Consider the following 24527-nt stretch of genomic DNA (forward strand, 5'->3'; position numbering starts at 1 on the left):
AGGCTGCTGCCCCTCTTCAGGAACCACACGTTTGTCTGTCCTCTCAACAGATATCCCTCCGTTGTGGTTGCACCTACGGTACGGCTATCTGCATCGCTGAGGCACGCAAGCCTCCCCACCAACGGCAAAGTCCATGGTTCATGGGGGGAGGCTCAGCTACAGTATCGCATACAAATTTATCGGATGAAAACGTAGGAGGTAACTTACCAAGGCAGGAGTGCACTACACGCAGGAATCGGGTAGCGTATTAAGTATGGCGTCCACATGTGAGGTTTTTAGGATAGAGAACCCCCTTCACAGGCCAAACCAGTAAGGCTCGCTCTGAGTTCAGACTGAGTAGTAGTCACCGTACTGGATCGAAGAAAAAACATTAATATAGTATTTGTTAACTGCAGGGGTGTCTGTGGAAAGGTCCCGTAACTAATGTCTCTTATTAATGTTAACGGTGCTGACTTAGTGCTAGGGAGAGAAATCACGATGACACCATACCTCAGTAGGAATGAAATTATAATCAATACTGCAATTTATATCACAAAGAGGCGGTGCAATATGTGTGCTTAGAGCAATAAAAAATACGACAGTACGTAGTGAGAATATAACAAATTCCGAATTGGAAGTAATTTGGGTGAAGGTAAGTGTTAAAGGTGGTCATCGGATGCTTTTACAGACCCGCTGCCTCTGCAGCAGTAGTGGCGGAACATCTGAGGGAAAAATTGGAGAATATTTCGCACAAAGCTCTTGATTATTTTTCAGTCTTAGATGAAGATTTTAACTTACCAACTATAGACTGGGACAGGCAACAGTAACAGGAAATCGCATGAAATTGTTCTGTCTTTTCCGAAAATTACCTTGAACAGTTAATCAGATAACCGACATCTTGGACCTTCTGGTCACAAACAGACCCGAACTGTCCTACTCACCTTAGTTAAGGGAACCTGTCATCATAAGGGCGATACTGCATCAATGAATACGGCTGTAGTTATGAATACAAAGAAAGGCAGGAAGACCTTCCTACTAGCAACATCGACAAGCGACAGATTCCAGATTACCTTACAGGCCATCTCAAGTATTTTATGTACAGCACTGACAAAATTGAGCATCAATGTACAAAGTTCAAGAGCAATATACACTACACCTTTAACACATATGTCCAGAGAAAATTTGTGAGGGACGGAAAGGGCCCGCCGTAGTTCGGCAGCCACGTTAGAAAACTACTACGAAAGCAAAGACAGCTTCACTGCAACTTTAAACGCAGCCGAGCCTCACAGACAAACATAACCAAATGGAACGATAATTAGCGTAGGTAGAGCTATAGATGAAAAGAATTCGAAAGTAATATTCTGTATACCGACTTGTCAGAAAATCCTTAAATGTTTCCCTCTCATGTTAAATCACTAAAAGGATCGAAGCTATCTGTCTGGACACTCTGCTACCGTAATGGTACTGAAAGAGAAGGTGACAAAGTAAACATAGATCTACATCTACATCTACATGACTACTCTGCAATTCACATTTAAGTGCTTGGCAGAGGGTTCATCGAACCACAATCATACTATCTCTCTACTATTCCACTCCCGAACAGCGAGCGGGAAAAACGAACACCTAAACCTTTCTGTTCGAGCTCTGATTTCTCTTATTTTATTTTGATGATCATTCCTACCTATGTAGGTTGGGCTCAACAAAATATTTTCGCATTCGGAAGAGAAAGTTGGTTGAAATTTCGTAAAAAGGTCTCGCCGCGACGAAAAACGTCTATGCTGTAATGACTTCCATCCCAACTCGTGTATCATATCTGCCACACTCTCTCCCCTATAACGCGATAATACAAAACGAGCTGCCCTTCTTTGCACCCTCTCGATGTCCTCCGTCAATCCCACCTGGTAAGGATCCCACACCGCGCAGCAATATTCTAACAGAGGACGAACGAGTGTAGTGTAAGCTGTCTCTTTAGTGGACTTGTTGCATCTTCTAAGTGTCCTGCCAATGAAACGCAACCTTTGGATCGCCATCCCGACAATATTATCTATGTGGTCCTTCCAACTGAAGTTGTTCGTAATTTTAACACCCAGGTACTTAGTTGAATTGACAGCCTTGAGAATTGTACTATTTATCGAGTAATCGAATTCCAACGGATTTCTTTTGGAACTCATGTGGATCATCTCACACTTTTCGTTATTTAGCGTCAACTGCCACCTGACACACCATACAGCAATCTTTTCTAAATCGCTTTGCAGCTGATACTGGTCTTCGGATGACCTTACTAGACGGTAAATTACAGCATCATCTGCGAACAGTCTAAGAGGACTGCTCAGATTGTCACCCAGGTCATTTATATAGATCAGGAACAGTAGAGGTCCCAGGACGCTTCCCTGGGGAACACCTGATATCACTTCAGTTTTACTCGATGATTTGCCGTCTATTACTACGAACTGCGAGCTTCCTGACAGGAAATCACGAATCCAGTCGCACAACTGAGACGATACCCCATAGCTCCGCAGCTTGATTAGAAGTCGCTTGTGAGGAACGGTGTCAAAAGCTTTCCGGAAATCTAGAAATACGGAATCAACTTGAGATCCCCTGTCGATAGCGGCCATTAGTTCGCGCGAATAAAGAGCTAGGTGCGTTTCTGAAGCCATGCTGATTACGTGTCAATAGATCGTTCCCTTCGAGGTGATTCATAATGTTTGAAAACAGTATATGCTCCAAAACCCTACTGCAAACCGACGTCAATGATAAAGGTCTGTAGTTAAATGGATTACTCCTACTACCCTTCTTGAACACTGGTGCGACCTGCGCAATTTTCCAATCTGTAGGTACAAATCTATCGGTGAGCGAGCGGTTGTATATGAGTGCTAAGTAGGGAGCTATAGTATCAGCGTAATCTGAAAGGAACCTAATCGGTATGCAATCTGGACCTGAAGACTTGCCCGTATCAAGCGATTTGAGTTGCTTCGCAACCCCTAAGGTATCTACTTCTAAGAAACTCATGCTAGCAGATGTTCGTGTTTCAAATTCTGGAATATTCCATTCGTCTTCCCTGGTGAAGGAATTTCGGAAAACTGCGTTCAATAACTCCGCTTTAGCGGCACAGTCGAAGGTATTGACTGCGAAGGTATTGACTGCGTCTTGCCGCTTTTGTACTTTAAATACGACCAAAATTTCTTCGGATTTTCTACCAAATTTCGAGACAATGTTTCGTTGTGGAACCTATTAAAGGCATCTCGCATCGAAGTACGTGCCAAATTTCGCGCGTCTGTAAATTTTAGCCCATCTTCAGGATTTCGCGTTCTTCTGAACTTCGCATGCTTTTTCCGTTGCCTCTGCAACAGCGTTCGGACCTTTTTTGTGTACCACGGGGGATCCGTTCCATCTCTTACCAATTTATGAGGTATGAATATCTCAATTGCTGTTGCTACTATATCTTTGAATTTGAGCCACATCTCGTCTACATTCGCATAGTCAGTTCGGAAGTAATGGAAATTGTCTTTTAGGAAGGCTTCTAGTGGCACTTTATCCGCTTTTTTAAATAAAATTATTTTGCGTTTGTTTCTGATGGATTTGGAAGAAATGGTATTGAGCCTAGCTACAGTGACCTTGTGATCACTAATCCCTGTATCAGTCATGATGCTCTCTATCAGCTCTGGATTGTTTGTGGCCAAGAGGTCAAGTGTGTTTTCGCAACCATTTACAATTCGCGTGGGTTCGTGGACTAACTGCTCGAAATAATTTTCGGAGAATGCATTTAGGACAATCTCGGAAGACGTTTTCTGCCTACCACCGGTTTTGAACAAGTATTTTTGCCAACATATCGAGGGAAGGTTGAAGTCCCCACCAACTATAACCGTATGAGTGGGGTATTTATTTGTTACGAGACTCAAACTTTCTCTGAACTGTTCCGCAACTGTATCATCGGAGCCTGGGGGTCGGTAGAAGGAGCCAATTATTAACTTAATTCGGCTGTTAAGTATAACCTCCACCCACACCAATTCGCACGGAGTATCTACTTCGACTTCACTACAAGATAAACCACTACTGACAGACACAAACACTCCACCACCAATTCTGCCTAATCTATCTTTCCTGAACACCGTCTGAGACTTCGTAAAAATTTCTGCAGAACTTATTTCAGGCTTTAGCCAGCTTTCTGTACCTATAACGATATCAGCTTCTGTGCTTTCTATTAGCGCTTGAAGCTCAGGGACTTTTCCAGCGCAACTACAACAATTTACAATTAAAATTCCGACTGTTCCTTGATCCAAGCACGTCCTGTAATTGCCAAGCACCTTTGACATTGCAGCCCATCCCGCACTTTCCCGAGGCCTTCTAACCTAAAAAAACCGCCCAGTCCACGCCACACAGCCTCCGCTACCCGTGTAGCCGCCAGCTGAGTGTAGTGAACTCCTGACCTATTCAGCGGAACCCGAAACCCCACCACCCTATGGCGCAAGTCTAGGAATCTGCAGCCAATACGGTCGCAAAACCGTCTGAGCCTCTGATTCAGACCCTCCACCCGGCTCTGCACGAAAGGTCCGCAGTCGGTTCTGTCAACGATGCTGCAGATGGTGAGCTCTGCCTTCATCTCGTAAGCAAGACCGGCAGCCTTCACCAAATCAGATAGCCGCTGGAATCCAGAGAGAATTTCCTCAGATCCAAAGCGACACACGTCATTAGTGCCGACATGTGCCACCACCTGCAGCTGGCTGCACCCTGTGCTCTTCATGGCATCCGGAAGGACCCTTTCCACATCAGGAATGACTCCTCCCGGAATGCACGCGGAGTGCACACTGGATTTCTTCCCCTGCTTAGCCGCCGTATCCCTAAGGCGCCCCATTACGCGCTTAACATTGGAGCTCCCAACTACCAGTAAGCCCACCCTCTGCGATTGCCCGGACCTTGAAGGCTGAGAATGATCCTCTGAAACAGGGCAGGTGGCTGCATCTGGCTCAGCCAGAGACAGTGCCTGAAACCGGTTTGTCAGACGCACCGGGGAGGCTTTCTGATCAGCCTCCGGGAACGCCTTTCGCTGCCTGCCACGCCTTGGAACGACCTCCCAATCAACCACAGGCGAGGGCTCAGCCCCACTGCGGGCAGCAACCGGGGCAACCACAGCGGCGGACCGATCTGGGGACAGACGGGACGAGGTTGACATCCCCGTGATACCCGAGTCCGGCTCCCCACAGTGGTGCCCATTGGCAACAGCCTCAAGCTGCACGACCGAAGTCAGCGCCGATTGCAGCTGTGAGCGAAGGGATGCCAAGTCAGCCTTCATCCGAACACAGCAATCGCAGTCCCTGTCCATTCTAATCGATGTTTAACAACAGTTACCGAAACACGAGTCAGTGCCTAGATAACGCAAGCGGAACACGCAAAAAATGTATCAACTAACCTGTACAAATGCCTTACGACTGCGCTACAATCTGCTGAATTTACGATTACAGTAACTAAAACTTGAAATTGCACCTCCTATACGAAACTCACATGCAATTTAAATAAGAATCTACGAAGTAAACACTAAAGCGCGATGCTACAACTGTCAAATACTATAATATGCCCTAAATATATGAATTAAACAATGCAAGTACCCAAAAACACGCAAAGAAATTAATTAAACTATCTAACAAATAAGTAAGCTAGGGTTATACGACTTGCTGCTGCAGCTGCTTATCCAACGGCGGCAGGGAGCACACACCCAATGTCCTTTTCCGAAATTGCTACAGAGAGGAAGATAGCTCTGTATTTCCTGCATCAAATAACGCACGAATATAAGTGACCAAGGGATAGACAGCAGCTGAAATTGCACAACAGAGGAAAGGTTACTGGACCAGAAGGGATACCAATCCGATTCTACATATAGTATGTGAAAGAACTTGCCCCTCTTCTAGCAGCGGGCGCTGATAACCTCGAGGTTGAGCACTCATAAGCTCCAAACACACACACACACACACACACACACACACACACACTTCTAACAGCAGTGTACCGTAGGTCTCTAGAGGAGCGAAGCGTTTGTAATGACCGGAAAAGAAAACACAAGTAATCGCGGATTTCAAGAAGGATCGTCGAACACACATAAAACTGCACATGTATATACCCTGACATCAATCAGTTGTACAATTTTGGAACACGCTTTACGTTTGCTCATTATGACACTACTAGAGAGTGTAAATCTCCTCTGTACGAAGCAAAACAGGCTCCCAAAATAATGATCGTTTGAAATCCAGCTCGTCTAAGAGACCCAGATAGCAGTACATACGTCCACCCACGTGGATGCCATGTCGCTTCCCTTCTGGAAGGTGTTCGATATAGTTCAGCACTGCGTCCCTAATGAACAAAATACGGGCGTATGGAATATGAAACCAACTTTGTGGTTGGAATGAAGAGTTTCTAGCAAACAGAGAACAGCATGTCATCCTGAACAGGGAGAAGTCTTCTGAAGTAAAAGTAATTTCAGGCTCACGTTAATAGAGGACCACTACTTTCCAATTCTACACGTATGCGCAATGTGAGTCGTACCATACTGCACCTGCAACCGGGAATAACACGTGAATTACCTCTCCAAGTGGTAATAATACTCTATCTTAAACAGAATCGGTATTTAGAATCAGATACTAGCAAAAATAGAACAACTCTGTACTGACAAGATATTTATTGTAAAAACTACATTCAAAGATAATTATGCAAACGGAACAAGTATTAATCAAAAACATTAAGTCCTATTGATTAACGAAATCTCGGCATACATCCATAATTTGAATCGAAATTGCTCTCCCGTTTCCTCGACATTAACACTAAATTGTTGATACTGATTTAGCATCGAATTTAAGAAAACCTCCACCTTGAATGGGACTGACAGTAAAGAGCTATTTGATCAAACCAATGGAGCCTTAGTTTACAGTTATAGGTACCCTATCGGCTGAACATTAATTTACAGTTAAACATACGCTATCTGCTGAGCCATGGTGCACATATCACAAAATTTAGTGCTGGGATGCGCAATTCTGCAGTGCCAATCTATGCAGTTTTACCAGGCCTCGTCCAGACGAGGTGCGTTCTGTAGCTGTAAAATGTGACTCGGAGAGTCGAAAGTACTTCAGTGCAATGCCAAACACAAATCAAAAGTTCTGCTTGCTCGTAAGCAAGGAGCAGAGACATGACTCAAGAGCTTGGTCACGAAGAAGCACTTTGCAATGCCTTAATTTCCGCAAACAAGCACAGATTCGTTTCTCTGCTGACAGAGAAACGAATAATTTCGATCCTGGCAGCAAAATCAGCACTTTATCAAATCTAATAGTGAGAATGTTCACTGGCGCCTCGCCAACAATGTCTTACAACGCTAGCCAGGGATGTGTGTCCTCACACTCACCAGATGGTCCTCCCACCACGCAGTTCTCAGTTTAGAGCAAACCTTACCCCGTTAGCGTTCGCTCTCCATCCAGCTAATCACTGCGTCTATTACAAACATAATACCTCCCACTCCTCGGGTCATGAAACCGTCAGCCACCTGCCTTCAGGTCATACTCAGTTCAGTAAAAATTTCTAGAACAAACGATAACTCCTTCGACACAAGTTCAGTCAATCAGATTTGCTTCTCTGCCGTCTGGCAGGAATTCATCTGGCGTGAATTTCTGTGATCATTAGCTCGCATCTGTGACATGCATTCCTCGCACATACCCCCATGCTAAAAAGACTGGTGGTGGCGTATGTAAGCTGCTACCTCTACAATCTTAAGCTCTCAGCGTCGCTGCGCCCCCCCGACTCTTTCTTAACAAACGCACGGCTGCCACAAGGAGCCCATTTCACTGGCTTCTCGAAGATTTTATGGTTCTAGCCAGTAAACGTCTCCACCGTCCTATTCTTTTCAGATTCATAAAAACTGCCCTGCCTCCGGTCCTCCACACATGTCACTTTCAAAGACCACCGAGGCCTTTATCCTTTCTGTTGTCAGAGCCAGCGTGAAGTTATCCCAAAAGCACGCAACTCTACACAAACGTTAGCCTGAGGCTACCCAGTGTCGAAAAATAAACGATTAATAATTCGACAACCCCACCTAAAAATACAATCCCACACAAAGTAAAGGTGAAATATAGATCGTCATAATTATTCATGTATGGTGCAACATCTTGCTGCCTCACAACCTTTCACAGTCTATATAAATGGCCTAGCAGATAATGTCAGAAGATCATAGAGGCTTTTTACGAATGATACTGTTGCATAAAGAGAAATCAGGATGCTGGAAAATTGTAGCAGAATGGAGCGTCTGCAGGGGACTTACGCTTGGGACAGGGAGTGACGTATGAGCTGCAACATGAACAAAAGTAACGTATTGTGATTACATCGACTCGAAGACTTCTTTCTGTATGATTAAATTATTGCAGAACGCTCACTGGAAGGGTTACTTCCATAAAATATCTAGGAGTATCCTTTTTAGTGGAAAGATTAATCGCTGGTAAGATTAATCGCTGGTAAGACACAGGGCAGAATGAGATTCTTTGGAAGTCTCCTCGGAAATGTTTGTCCATGAATAAAGGAAGTATTTTATACTTGTCCGACCAACACTTGAACACTGCTCATCAGTCTGGGATCCATACCAGACACGAGTGATAGAGGAAATGGAGAAGATCCAACGAGCAGCAGCAAGTTTCCTTACTGGTTCATTTAGTAAGCGCTAAAGTGTCCCGAAGATTCTCACCGCCAGTGGAAAACGCTGCAAGAAAGGCGTTCTGGATCACGAAATGGCCTTCTGTTCTGAGAGCGTACATTCCTAGAAGAGCCACACAATGTATTGCTTCCTAAGTTAAAATCTTCTGGGTTATTAGACCGCGTCACAGTTCCTCTAAAATAATCGATGTTTCGACCCCTCTGTGGAAATCTTCCTCAGGATCTTCCGGCGTTCACTACTGCTAGAATACTGTCAGAGACCAGTGTCGCGTTCTCTTATAAAGGGGAGTTTTCCCGCGTTCGTATTGGAGAAATGGTAGTACGGGTTAAAATTCTTATGGCTAACATTCGTGGGCCGACGTCATAGGGTAATATTCCGGCACTGATGCAAAAGAAGGGGCGTTATTCTCTAAATTCTTGTGGATACTACTGGTGGCCCATCGTCATTGGATAGAAAGGCACTATTCCACACTTACTCCGAGGAAGGGTTACTAGTTGAAATTCCTCCTACTGATATAGGTTGGCCGTAATCATTGGCTAGATGCCAAACAGAGAGAGCAAGAGAGGGGGAATGTTTGCCCAAAATATTATTGCCACCGAGGTGACTTGCAGCGCGTTGTTTATGTTGCTCACACACTGCGACCTCATTTTCACTTCCTGGATGGCGAGGAGCCACAATGACGGAAGCCTATAACTGTCTCTCTATTTCAAATTAGATGCATTCCTGAAAATTTCAACCTCTTATCGGACCTTTCTTCTATAAATGTTTGTTTCCTTAGCCAGAATACATATGTTATCCAAATACATGTCGGAGGCACAGTTCTCATGATGTTCCGTTACTGCCGATTTTACTCTCTGTTTTAGCCGCGTGTGCTGTTCGTGTTCCTTAATGCGTTCTTTAACAGTCCTTCCCGTTTCGCCTATATACAATTTGCCGCAGCCACAAATCACTTGATAGACACCTTTATTGTGGAGACAGATTCATTCGTTTTTCGTCGGAAATTTTTTTATTTTGTTTTCGCTAAAGAAAGATGTCTGAATACCATTCTTCTTTAGAATTATGGTTATGCGGTCAGTGAACAAACTATAACCTAACGGCGTGAGAAAGTAGTTCCTCGTCATTCTTATTAATGTGGTTAATATTCCGTCTAAAAGCCCTGTCGATTGAACAACTATCATAGCCACTTGCCTTCAATGTCGTCTTTAAAAAATTCAACTCCGATTCCAAGTTGTCGTCATCCTGATAAGAAAGGTGCACGTGAAGACAGAGTGTTGAGCACTGCTTGCTTCTGGACTGGGTGGTGGAGCGAAGTGGCATCTAAATACCTGTTTGTGTTAGTCAGCTTTCTCTGTGACCTGTATACCAACACATCTACGAACGGGAAACCGACCTCACTCTCAACCTCCAAGGTAAATTTCACTTTGGGTTGAATTCCATGTAAGAAATTGGGGAATGCTTGAAATTCTTCTTCGCTGTGTGGCCATATAAAAAATGAATCGTCCAAATAGCGGAGCCAACAAGAAGGATTCGAATGAGCACTACTTAATGCCTGTTGCTAAAAATGTTCCATAAAAACGTTAGATGAACTCGCGAAATGGGTGAGCCAAATAGTAAGGCCGCCAGTCTGTTCTTAGAATTCACCACTGTATTTAAAATAGCTCAAATGAAGACATAAGTCAATTAAGTCACAAACATCTGGAGCAACTTTCTCCCTTATGATCTCCATTGTATCTGATACTGGGAAGTTAGTAAATAACGATGTCACTTCGAAGGTAACAAGAATGTCACCTGCAGATATCTTCAGTTTTCGTATAATTCCTAAAAAAATGTATTGGTTCCTTCTACGCTTCCTTCTACGCGTATTAAAAAATTAATCAATACATAGAAAGAGGTAGTAAGGGTTGCAAAGCTATTTTCATTAGCATGGTTAAGGCTCCCTCACATGTTCTAAAATAAAACGAAAAGCAAGGATGTAATGATACAAAATTACAAGTTAAACGGCATGATTCTAAAGAAAATTTCAAAAGCAAAATGACTGTGGCAGAAGGCTATCAAAGCATTACATATTACAGCATTACATTGTCAGATCGAAGATAACAAACTATCTAAACAAAGAACCGTCTAATGAGATACACTGGATCAAAACCAAGTGTATACTTATCACAGAATATTGTTTACGGGAAAACAACGAAGAAACCAAGGGCATAAACAGCAGTATAACGAGACTAAGCGGCACATCAAATCTGGGAACAACGCAATGTAGCATAATGAAATTTCCCGAGACCACATTGTGACGAGGCAATGCGTGAGACGCTCTGAAAGAAGGGAAACAAAGAAATAGTTGAAGAGGATTAATAATAAGCAATCAATAGGATTACAGATTCAGGATTCTTTGGAATTAAGAATCCACAAGTGTGTGCATTAATTTTATTTCAAGTTACCTGAAAATTCAGTAGTTAGTTAATTTCCAAGAGAAAAGAAACTTTGTTATAACGATTCGCAACATACTGAGGAACCAAAATCTAAAAGAAGACAAACATAAAGCGGAGGAGGGTGCACAGACAAACTAACGGGAAATACCTTAAAATAGCCAGAGCCGCCAGGAGAAGTGCACTTTATAGCCAAACGCACATTGAATGACCTGGATATCAGTTGACTAGGCGGTCCAATAGATGGCCACATAAAATCTGGAATACAGAGGGAAACCATGCTATAGGCAATAAGTAAAAGAGATTAGACAGCACGTGAGCTGTAAGTCATTATAAACCTGTGTTAGTTAATGTTTCACCGACACTTGCGCCTTCTATTGGTGTACCAACCTATTAGCGCGGGAAACATTGTTTTCCTCTGCACTCCATTTTCAATGTGGCCGTCTATTACACCGCCTGGACACTCCATATACTTGCGGCTCTACGCTGCTCTTCACCTCACGGCGCAGACTATTTTGAGGTGTTTTCCGTTCCTGTATATCCCTGTGCCCCGACCTCAGTTTTATATTAGCCTTCATAGATTTTTCCTACTTTTTGTCCATTTAAGTTTATACCCTTGGTTTTGTTATAGTGTTTCTTGTTCGACGGTCCTTCCTTTAGACACTTTGTTACTATCGATCTGACTAACCGTCCTACCAGCCGATGATAAGTAATGCTTTGGTAGTCTTTTGTGAGTGTGTATTTGTTTCTGAAATATTTGAAAATAATTGTAACAGTTTAGTGCAGCTTACAACCACGTACCCTTAGTTTTTAATTCTGTGTAATTACATCCTTTCTTTCCTTTTAGAAAATCTGAGATACCATTAACAAGGTGAATGAAAGTAATCTTGCTGCCGAGATTGTCTGTTTTCATATAACTGTGGAAACAGTTTGCTGCACCAATCAGCCCATCACTGAGTGAAATAAGCATTGCTAATCACCTTTCATGCGGTCACTCCTCTACCTCTTGGAAACACAGGGGTAGAATGAGAACCGCCTCTCCGAAGTTTCGAACTCAGACACAGTAAGGAACGTCTATTGGCACAAAGATTTGGTCATCTGTGGCTCAGCAGAGAGGCTTTGGATCAGGTCGGATTTTTCGAAGTAGGAACTTATAGGTGCCTGTTGTCAGCTAAATAATAAATGCTCTGGCTATCAACACACACTGCCTATTCGGTTTGAGACCCGAATTGGATAAGCAGCTGCAGCTTCGTCACCGTCGCGGGCGCGCCTTGGAACAGCCATTTACCATTTGCTTTAGTAGCAGCTCACGTGTGCATCATCTTGAACACAACGCAGCAGTATCAGTCACATACGACCGAGTGAAGTAGCGCAGTGGTTAGCACACTGGAATCCCATTCGGCAGGACTTCGGTTCTGATCCATATCCGGATCTCCAAATTTCATTTTCCGTGGTTTCCCTAAATCGCTCCAGGAAAACGCCTCGGTGCTTCCTTTGACAGGGCACTGCCGATATCCTTCCTCACTCTCGAAACACTTCGAGCCTGTTTTCCGTCTCTAATGACTGCAACGTTGACGGGACGTTAATCCCTATTCTTCCTTCCATCATCGCTCACGTATGAACGTCAGTTCGTCCAATCGGCGAGTGCAAATGTCTCGCGCTTCGACAGCAAACCAAGGTCGCGAGCCGTGTAGTAAGATTCCTCAGAGTCTTCCCGTCAGTTTGATCTGCTCTTCTGGTTCAGTAAACTCTCTGCAGCTTGAAAATTTCTGGCCGAGCGGTTCTAGACGCTACAGTCTGGAACCCGCGACCGCTACGGTCGCAGGTTCGATTCCTGCATCGGGCGTGAATGTGTGTGATGTCCTTAGGTTAGTTCGGTTTAAGTAGTTCTAAGTTCTCGGGGACTGATAACCTCAGAAGTTAAGTCCCATAGTGCTCAGAGCCAACCATTTGTTAAGGCCTTATGAGACGAAACTTCAGAGGTCATCGTTCCCTAGGCGTACACACTACATGTTCTAACTTCAACTAACTTACGCTAAGGACAATACACACACCCAGGTTCGCATTAGGACTCTAACCTCCGACGGGGGAGCCGCACGGACCGTGACAAGGCGCCCGAGACAGCGCGGCTACCCCGCGCGGCTCTCTGCGGCTTGATCGTAATTCTGTGTATTTAGCTACGCTTTCAATACATGTGCTCTGTGCCATCTATCAATGACAACGTCAGCTGAGGCTGCTCTCGGCTAAAAATTGTATTTTTGTAATTCTAATTTCAGAATTCCCAGTGTCCAAATGAAAATTGCTCACGCCTTACACGGTCAGACACTAGACAATCAATTTAAAAAGCCGCTGGCCTCTTAAAATTTAACGCGCCTTCGAATTGGGGCCAGCTCTGTTTACTTTCGCCGTCTGGGATTGCAAGAGCTCTTAAAACCAATGAGATAAGATAGCTGAAGCATTAGTGGTCGAAGGAAATCGCTTCTCCAACGTAGTAAGTAAGGTTACACACAGTAGCTAAGAAGTTAGCAGAAGATGGCAAAGACGAGAGTGCTCTATCGGTATGAGATATACAGGGTGCCCCAAGATGTATGGCCAATATCTAGGGATATAAAAGGAACGATAATTCGTAGCAAAAAACCTATTAAAAATAGGCTGCAAATGTATGTTATGGAAGCTAAGAACTGCAATACTGTGAAATAAACTTCTGTTACAAGCTCTTTGCTTTCCGTATTTTCACAGTGTCAACAGTAAGATGTATACAGCGAAATACCATGGTCATGTGGTTCATAGTGTCCGTATGAGATTAGTGTAGAACTATAATAATAATGATTCAGTCTTCCGTGACTGACAGTTAACGAGTCTTAATGGATCTCAGTCACAAGACAGAGACTCGACTGAGAACGGTTTCTCATGTTTGTGATAGTTAAGATCCAGAGAAAGGGAATAGAAGATTTATGTTCATTTCAGTGAACTTGTTATTCAGAGTCACCCTGAGTGTCAATTTTCCCACGTCTGGAGTAGGCTGACAGCTGTGACAGGGATAAACATAAATCTGCAGCTCTAGCGCCACCTCTGGCTCCAGCAACTCCACTCACAGTTTCGTCCCATAAATTGGTGCACTGGATACATATTTTTCGTTGGGTCCATCTCCACCACCGGCTCCAGCGTCTCCACTCAATAATTTGTCCATCAATTGTGATGACAATAAAAATTTGTTGCAGTTCATGCCAATCACGGGTATCATCCTAATATTTTTCAACGAGGATCACCAGATGTTCTCTTTTGTTCCAGTCCTTGGCGACGACTTCCAATCATCATGCGATGCCTGAGATAAAGAATTATGTGTTTTCTCCGACCAGTGGCAAGGATTTGCAAGTTTCTTCCCACTTGCGACGAAGTCCACGTTTTCGTTCCACCATTGCTAACGGCTCAAAGATTTCAAGTTTCCGTCCCACCACTGGTGATAGCTTCAAGGATTTCAAGCTTAGTTTCGTTTCACTACTGTCGGCAGCTTCAAACTACCTCGAGAAACCCTGATTAGCATGTTCCAGGAAGCAATCTTAAGTAATACAACTACGAGTATATTGCAACCCTTACGATTCGTTGCCGTAGAAATGTGACGACAGGATTAGACTACTTACAGTGGGTTTCGGCAACCATTCTTCCCACTCTCCATAGAACGGGAAAAAGCGCTAATAACCGGTACTATTCAAAGTATGCGCTACCCAGTGGTTTATATTGACGGGGACTTGGATGTAGCTATAGAAGGAGCGGAACAGGAGTAGCTGCCGAAAAAGACTTGGATATGCAAAGCATGTTATATATGATGCAGCAGCTAAGTACATTGGGGGATGGTTGGCAGAAAGAAGGTAACAGCTTCATTCCAATCGAAAGACTGACAATTGAAAAGAAAAAAACATTGACATTAGGATAGACGGGCGTCGAGTACCTGGCACCTGGACTGCGTGCCTGATGTCCTGCTGCTGGACCAGCTGCTGGTCCATGTCGGCCAGCCTGGAGGCCAGTGAGGCCACTCTGTTCTCCAGCCGCTCCAGCCGCACCTCTTGGTCGCCCCAGACGCCGCTCAACGCCACATTCTCCTCTTCCATCCGTTTCTTCACCGCCTGCAGTTCCTGTAAATCCAAAAGCAATGACTTTGTGAGGAATATTAATGAAACAATTACTGGTTTAATAATAACCTGGCTACATTATCTTTTAGTAGTTGAAAAGAGACAAACTGTGGCTATATTTGGAGACGAAGTATTGAAACTGGTTTGGTTACACTACATGTTCATTACGAATGATTAGGTTCATTCTTCTCCAGATTCAATATTTGATAAGAACTTTCGGTATAAATTGATGTTAAGCAGATTTTGGTAGAATTGGCGTTACTAACGACAGCATTGTTACGACTTATAGTTTTGATATTAGAACACGTTGCGGATTCAGAACTTTAACGATGGAATGCATCTTATGAATATTTTATTATATCATAATTCAAGCCAATTGTTTTTTGTTGTTGTTGTTGTTGTCTTCAGTCCTGAGACTGGTTTGATGCAGCTCTCCATGCTACTCTATCCTGTGCAAGCTGCTTCATCTCCCAGTACCTACTACAACCTACATCCTTCTGAATCTGCTTAGTGTACTCATCTCTCGGTCTCCCTCTACGATTTTTACCCTCCACACTGCCCTCCAATGCTAAATTTGTGATCCCTTGATGCCTCAAAACATGTCCTACCAACCGATCCCTTCTTCTAGTCAAGTTGTGCCACAAACTTCTCTTCTCCCCAATCCTATTCAATACCTCCTCATTAGTTACGTGATCTATCCACCTTATCTTCAGTATTCTTCTGTAGCACCACATTTCGAAAGCTTCTATTCTCTTCTTGTCCAAACTAGTTATCGTCCATGTTTCACTTCCATACATGGCTACACTCCAAACAAATATTTTCAGAAATGACTTCCTGACACTTTAATCTATATTCGATGTTAACAAATTTCTCTTCTTCAGAAATGCTTTCCTTGCCATTGCCAGTCTACAGTTTATATCCTCTCTACTTCGATCATCATCAGTTATTTTACTTCCTAAATAGCAAAACTCCTTTACTACTTTAAGTGTCTCATTTCCTAATCTAATTCCCTCAGCATCACCCGATTTAATTTGACTACATTCCATTACCCTCGTTTTGCTTTTGTTAATGTTCATCTTATATCCTCCTTTCCAGACACTGTCCATTCCGTTCATCTGCTCTTCCAAGTCCTTTGCCGTCTCTGACAGAATTACAATGTCATCGGCGAACCTCAAAGTTTTTACTTCGTCTCCATGAATTTTCATACCTACTCCAAATTTTTCTTTTGTTTCCTTTACTGCTTGCTCAATATACAGATTGAATAACATCGGGGAGAGGCTACAACCCTGTCTCACTCCTTTCCCAGCCACTGCTTCCCTTTCGTGCCCCTCGACTCTTATGACTGCCATCTGGTTTCTGTACAAATTGTAAATAGCCTTTCGCTCCCTGTATTTCACACCTGCCACCTTTAGAATTTGAAAAAGAGTATTCCAGTCAACATTGTCAAAAGCTTTCTCTAAGTCTACAAATGCTAGAAACGTAGGTTTGCCTTTCCTTAATCTTTCTTCTAAGATAAGTCGTAAGGTCAGTATTTCCTCACGTGTTCCAACATTTCGACGGAATCCAAACTGATCCTCCCCGAGGTCCGCATCTACCAGTTTTTCCATTCGTCTGTAAAGAATTCGCGTTAGTATTTTGCAGCTGTGACTTATTAAACTGATAGTTCGGTAATTTTCACATCTGTCAGCACCTGCTTTGTTTGGGATTGGAATTATTATATTCTTCTTGAAGTCTGAGGGTATTTCGCCTGTCTCGTACATCTTGCTCACCAGCTGGTAGAGTTTTGTCATGACTGGCTCTCCCAAGGCCGTCAGTAGTTCTAATGGAACGTTGTCTACTCCGGGGGCCTTGTTTTGACTCAGGTCTTTCAGTGCTCTGTCAAACTCTTCACGCAGTATCGTATCTCCCATTTCGTCTTCATCTATATCCTCTTCCATTTCCATAATATTGTCCTCAAGTACATCACCCTTGTATAAACCTTCTATATACTCCTTCCACCTTTCTGCCTTCCTTTCTTTGCTTAGAACTGGGTTGCCATCTGAGCTCTTGATATTCATACACGTGGTTCTCTTCTCTCCAACGGTCTCTTTAATTTTCCTGTAGGCAGTATCTATCTTACCCCTAGTGAGATAAGCTTCTACATCCTTACATTTGTCCTCTAGCCATCCCTGCTTAGCCATTTTGCACTTCCTGTCGATCTCATTTTTGAAACGTTTGTATTCCTTTTTGCCTGCTTCATTTACTGCATTTTTATATTTTCTCCTTTCATCAATTAAATTCAATATTTCTTCTGTTACCCAAGAATTTCTAGAATCCCTCGTCTTTTTACCTACTTTATCCTCTGCTGCCTTCACTACTTCATCCCTCAGAGCTACCCATTCTTCTTCTACTGTATTTCTTTCCCATATTCCTGTCAATTGTTCCCTTATGCTCTCCCTGAAACTCTGTACAACCTCTGGTTCTTTCAGTTTATCCAGGTCCCATCTCCTTAATTTCCCACATTTTTGCAGTTTCTTCAGTTTTAATCTACAGGTCATAACCAATAGATTGTGGTCAGAGTCCACATCTGCCCCTGGAAATGTCTTACAACTTAAAACCTGGTTCCTAAATCTCTGTCTTACCATTATATAATCTATCTGATACCTTTTAGTATCTCCAGGGTTCTTCCATGTATACAACCTTCTTTCATGATTCTTAAACCAAGTGTTACCTTTGATTAAGTTGTGCTCTGTACAAAATTCTACTAGGCGGCTTCCTCTTTCATTTCTTGGCCCCAATCCATATTCACCTACTATGTTTCCTTCTCTCCCTTTTCCTACACTCGAATTCCAGTCACCCATTACTATTAAATTTTCGTCTCCCTTCACTATCTGAATAATTTCTTTTATTTCATCGTACATTTCTTCAATTTCTTCGTCATCTGCAGAGCTAGTTGGCACATAAACTTGTACTACTGTAGTAGGTGTGGGCTTCGTATCTATCTTGGCCACAATAATGCGTTCACTATGCTGTTTGTAGTAGCTTACCCGCATTCCTATTTTCCTATTCATTATTAAACATACTCCTGCATTACCCCTATTTGATTTTGTGTTTATAACCCTGTAGTCACCTGAGCATAAGTCTTGTTCCTCCTGCCACCGAACTTCACTAATTCCCACTATATCTAACTTTAACCTATCCATTTCCCTTTTTAAATTTTCTAACCTACCTGCCCGATTAAGGGATCTGACATTCCACGCTCCGATCCGTAGAACGCCAGTTTTCTTTCTCCTGATAACGACATCCTCCTGAGTAGTCCCCGCCCGGAGATCCGAATGGGGGACTATTTTACCTCCGGAATATTTTACCCAAGAGGATGCCATCATCATTTAATCATACAGTAAAGCTGCATGCCCTCGGGAAAAATTACGGCCGTAGTTTCCCCTTGCTTTCAGCCGTTCGCAGTACCAGCACAGCAAGGCCGTTTTGGTTAATGTTGCAAGGCCAGATCAGTCAATCATCCAGACTGTTGCCCCTGCAACTACTGAAAAGGCTGCTGCCCCTCTTCAGGAACCACACGTTTGTCTGGCCTCTCAACAGATACCCCTCCGTTGTGGTTGCACCTACGGTACGGCCATCTGTATCGCTGAGGCACGCAAGCCTCCCCACCAACGGCAAGGTCCATGGTTCATGGGGGGTTGTTTTTTATCTATACAAATTATGAACATTATGTATATGTATAAGTATTTTGTATGTATGTTGCAGATCTCCTCCTCAACCACTGGACCGGTACTAACCAAACCTGTCAAATGTCAAAACGGCGGGGTTAGGGGTGGAAAAGCAGTATTGACCACGACACGAGAATATCCTTAGTTTATCCATCCAGTATTTGAGAAAGAGAGTACTTAGTGACTTTCCACAAACTTCGTACATAATTTCATACCTTACGAAACTTATTCTCGGTGACAACCTCCACAAGAAAGGAAGAAAGTTTATTGCGTACTACATTTTCGCTGTTCACGCAGTGACGTTTTAATTTATTCCTTATTTACTACTTACTTTATTAAAAAAATGGTTTAAATGGCTCTGAGCACTATGGGACTTACCATCTGTGGTCATCAGTCACCTAGAACTTAGAACTACTTAAATCTAACTAACCTAAGGACATCACACTCATCCGTGCCCGAGGCAGGATTCGAATCTGAGACCGTAGCAGTTGCTCGGTTCCGGACTGAGACCACCGCGGCCGGCTTACTTTATTCGTGTCATGTTTTGCAGACATTATTATCACATACCATTGAATTTACCAAAAAATTACATCGTTGTACGACACTTAGTTTAGGGGATGTGACGTGGTAAACGCTGAGATGCGCGAAAAATTACCGCATCATGAAAGACGTTTAAAATTACTGCTCCGTCGCAATAACTATGTTCCCAAAGCTTTTCGCAGATAGTATTCATATCTGCCGGTGAATGAACCTACAAAAGTATACCACTGTACGACGCATTGTTTAGTAATTACGACATCAAATAGTGAACTGCGAAAGGAACTGCTACATCATGAATGACATTTTAATGTAATTCTTTTTTACTGCTTACTCTATTCACAACACATTTCGCAGATAGTGTGCACTTATACCGATGTATGTACCTGTATATCATAGTGAGACACATTGTTCAGAATATATGACGTTAAATACTGAGATGCATGAAACACTGCCGCATCGCGGATGACGATTCGGTCTATTATTTCATCGCTACTAAAGCTATACGCAACTCATTCCCCAGACAGTATCAAAATATGCTATTGAATGCACCTAGAAAATTATATATCATTGTACATGACATAGTTTAGGAGATGCGACGTCATAAACATTGAGCAGCATGAAAATGAAACTAGAGGGTGAAATTCACTAGATGTAGATGCGAAATATGTGTACAAATACGAGTGCAATATGTTAAATATGTGTGAGATACATTAGACATATGGGTACACGGGTAAAGTTATATGTGAAAGGCTCATCCTAAACCCCTGGAACGATTTCGATCAAATTTGGTACTTGTAACAGATAGCTAGGGGAAGGAGGTGGTAGGCACAGATAGGAGGAGGAGGAGGAGGAGGAAGAGCAGGAGGTGGACAGAGGTAGGGGGGATGGTGGATAGAGAAAGGGGGAAGGAGGAGATATACTAACAGGTGATTGGAATAAACACATTCCTGGGCAACGACAGGTACTCAAGTAGTAGTAAATAAACAAACATTGTCTGGATCACAACTTCTTTTATTAGTGACTATCGGTTTCAATTGCGCTGCAAATCACCTTCAGGTCTGGCACCACAAAGTGCAGTTTGTCAATGATAAAGTAACTGAAACCAGTGGTCATTAGTTAAAGAACTTGTGATCTAGAAGGTGTTTGTCTATCGATGTTATTTTATCACGTGTTTGTGTCCTGTCTTAAAAAAAGTTGTATTCGTTTCTTGCAAGTAAGAGCTTTTTCTTTTTGTCTAGGAGTCTCCAGTTTTGTGACCATTTTCAAGTGATGCATTGCACTTTCCTCTCTTGTGTCAATCTCTTCACATTTGCGTACCACGTATAAGAAATGTTCAAATGTGTGTGAATTCCTAAGGGACTAAACTGTTGAGGTCATCGGATCCTAAACTTACACACTACTTAAACTAACTTAAGCGAACTTATGCTAATAAACAACACACACACCCATGCCCGATTGAGTACTCGAACCTCCGGCGGGGGCGACCGCGCAATCGGTGAAAAGGCGCCTCAAATAGCGCGGTCACTCCATGCGGCTACCAACACATCCACCGCCCTCAATTATTTGTTGGATTTTCTCCAAACACTGTCTCCCTCTATAGTTTCACCGTCTATCTCTCCCTCAAGTACCATCAAAGCTATTCGTTCGCGTTCTATCATAGTCCCCTCTTTTTCTTGATGTCTTCCACATTGCTTCGCACAGAGTCTGCACTTAGCTCCCTCATTTCTTATCTTCTCGATCTACCCAATATCCTTATTTAGCATATCTTTTCCAGATTTCCCACAGCCCATGATTCCCTTCTGAATATTGCTGTGCCTCAAATTTCTCCCCCTTAGTAAGCCAGTGTTTGTGGTTCAAACGTATACTCTCAGAAATTTCTTAAGCCGATAAAAAAATAATTTTTTTTGCCCTGGATACCAATTTTGCCCATAATAGTATGCTGTGGCACAGCAAATTCAGTTACCCGGTTCACATACAAATTTTTAAAGTTATTACTTGGTGCGGAAGGGAAGGAACCATTTCTGGCTAATAGCGTGTGTCACACCATCCCCTACGTGGGACGAGGAAGGAGTGCTCCGTTGCTCAAGGCAGAGCGCTGCTAGATCAAGACGAGCCGTAATCGAGAAGCGCCAAGTATGAGAACACTATGGAGCCGCAACCTGTAACTTCCGTGCTCAGACGCTCAGCGGAGCCCTGGTATGGACGGAGAGCGTGGAGTCAAGTGGAACGTACAATAACTGAGACACCACAATGGAGACAAGTCCACTGACACCTCCGGATAATGATAGCAAATGACCGCATCGCCGGCTATGATGATGTCCGCTTTAAATATGACCTTCCCTCGAGTTTCACTCTCAGTGTCTCCATCTCATATTGCTACAGAATGAGTCTCAGTAGTTATAGCCTGACTGGCGACTTCTGTAGTGCTGTCTGCTGCCATGTGAAGACTTCGCCTCTGAGACCACAGACAGCCAGCTGTAGTGGGACTTAGTCAAATTCAAACTGATACTGGTGCAGGTTGTCGCCTTGACTGAACAGGACGTGGGCGTAAAAGAGCCATACCGACTGATTGCAAACAACCGTCTACAACCTATTGGGCGTGACACCGGAGTAGCGCCTGCTTGGCTGTGCATAATACCGCTTCACGGGCCGTGGGCTGTGTCGTCGATCTATATCCGTGGCTTCCGCCTTTATGGCACCCAACGTCTGTAACATTCTGTCGGCATCTGGGTAAGCTCACATTCCTCTTCGAGAGCGCTTAATGAAAACCACTCTAGGTCATCACTGAACATCTCGGTGGCAGTACCTTCCTCGACGCAGCCGCAATGGGCACAACACTCGGTCGTGGCACTAACCTTGGGCAGTGATGTACGTCTTATCAGCATGTCACACTTGCTGATAAGACATACGCCGTGTGTGCGCTTCTGCGCTAGGTCGCTGACTGCAACACTGGAGATATGACTCTGCACATTTAACAAAAAGTGGTTCAAATGGCTCTGAGCACTATGGGACTTAACATCTGTGGTCATCAGACCCCTAGAACTTAGAACTACTTAAATCTAACTACCTAAAGACATCCATGCCCGAGGCAGGATTCGAACCTGTGACCGTAGCGGTCGCGCGGTTCGAGACTGAAGCGCCTAGAACCACACGGCCACACCGGCCGGCCACATTTTACACATTAAACATATGTTATTTCAGATATTGCTCTTTCACTGACCCTGTAGGGGGTATGACAGCCATCTGCACGCTCTCAGAAATTTGGCTCCTACATCAGTAGCGTCACCACCTCACCTGTTGAACTTCCACCTCTTCTAAACGTCCTGACGCGAAGTGTGATCTACACTGATTTTTACCTCTTCCTTGCTTCATCCATTATGTCCCATATTGTTTCCAAGGTAACTCAATTCTGAAGCCTTCTGAAGCGAAGATCGCATAAATATTTCTTTACTTAAAACAACCGATTTCTTAAAACTTTGCCGTCATCTTCAGGTCCCATAAAAAATTTTTTGTTGTGAAATGCGTCATTTTAAGTTGGACTTCACGCTAAGTAGTCATGTGAAGAAAAAACCAGTACGTTATAAAACATTTATCATAGCGGAAATTCTTAGATTCGTGTACGACGTAGTTTCCAATTCTGATACTCCGTTTATCGTTAATCTTACTTCTGCTTTGCTCATTACTTTCTTTTCTCTTTGGTTCAATGATTCCGATGGCTCTGAGACCTATGGGACTTAACTTTTGAGGTCATCAGTCCCCTAGAACTAAGAAATACGTAAACCTAAGTAACCTAAGGACACATCCATGCCCGAGGCAGGATTCGAACCTGCGACCGTAGCGGTCGCGCGGTTCCAGACTGCAGCGCCTAGAACCGCTCCGGCACTCCGGCCGGCTGTCTTTGGTTTATTGTCACACCATGGCGAGCACTCATTAGACTGTTTATTCCGTTCGACACCTCCTGTAATTCCTCTTCACATTCACTGAGTATTGTAGAGTCATCAGTGAATGTCATCACTGATACTCTTTCCCACTCTTGAGCCGTTCTTCTATTACTCTCCACTCCTATCTTATAGCCTTTGTAATCTGTCCGACTCGTCCTCGGCCTCCAATTCTTACTGTTAAGTCTTGGTTCTTTTACTTACTGTATGTTGCCTGTCTTCCCTATAGATTACATATATTTTCCTGAAAAAAATTGAATCTGTTGCGCCATTATTCATAATTCCTTATCGAACTCTTATTTTGGATCTACAAATCCTATCATGGTGTTTTGATTCTTCTGATGTCTTGCTTCCATATCATTATCCGAAATACCCCTCTGATGCCTGTATCTTTCCTAAAGCTAAAATGATCGTCCGTTCATGACACTTTTAGCTACACTCCTGGAAATTGAAATAAGAACACCGTGAATTCATTGTCCCAGGAAGGGGAAACTTTATTGACACATTCCTGGGGTCAGATACATCACATGATCACACTGACAGAACCACAGGCACATAGACACAGGCAACAGAGCATGCACAATGTCGGCACTAGTACAGTGTATATCCACCTTTCGCAGCAATGCAGACTGCTATTCTCCCATGGAGACGATCGTAGAGATGCTGAATGTAGTCCTCTGGAACGGCTTGCCATGCCATTTCCGCCTGGCGCCTCAGTTGGACCAGCGTTCGTGCTGGACGTGCAGACCGCGTGAGACGACGCTTCATCCAGTCACAAACATGCTCAATGGGGGACAGATCCGGAGATCTTGCTGGCCAGGGTAGTTGACTTACACCTTCTAGAGCACGTTGGGTGGCACGGGATACATGCGAACGTGCATTGTCCTGTTGGAACAGCAAGTTCCCTTGCCGGTCTAGGAATGGTAGAACGATGGGTTCGATGACGGTTTGATGTACCGTGCACTATTCAGTGTCCCCTCGACGATCACCAGAGGTGTACGGCCAGTGTAGGAGATCGCTCCCCACACCATGATGCCGGGTGTTGGCCCTGTGTGCCTCGGTCGTATGCAGTCCTGATTGTGGCGCTCACCTGCACGGCGCCAAACACGCATACGACCATCATT

General features: G+C 43.6%; 1 protein-coding gene across 2 annotated transcripts in view; it reads right to left on the minus strand.

The window, feature by feature from the left end:
• The window catches only part of LOC126281690 (TNF receptor-associated factor 3), a 280376-nt gene that overhangs the window by 24387 nt on the left and 231462 nt on the right, over positions 1 to 24527 (minus strand). For both annotated transcript variants that reach the window (XM_049980855.1, XM_049980856.1), the window contains exon 7: positions 15038 to 15221. In XM_049980855.1, coding sequence (XP_049836812.1) covers positions 15038 to 15221 — 184 coding nt within the window. The remainder of the gene's footprint in view (positions 1 to 15037; positions 15222 to 24527) is intronic.

This window comes from Schistocerca gregaria, chromosome 7 (assembly GCF_023897955.1).
Source record: "Schistocerca gregaria isolate iqSchGreg1 chromosome 7, iqSchGreg1.2, whole genome shotgun sequence".
Taxonomy (NCBI): Eukaryota; Metazoa; Arthropoda; class Insecta; order Orthoptera; family Acrididae; genus Schistocerca; species Schistocerca gregaria.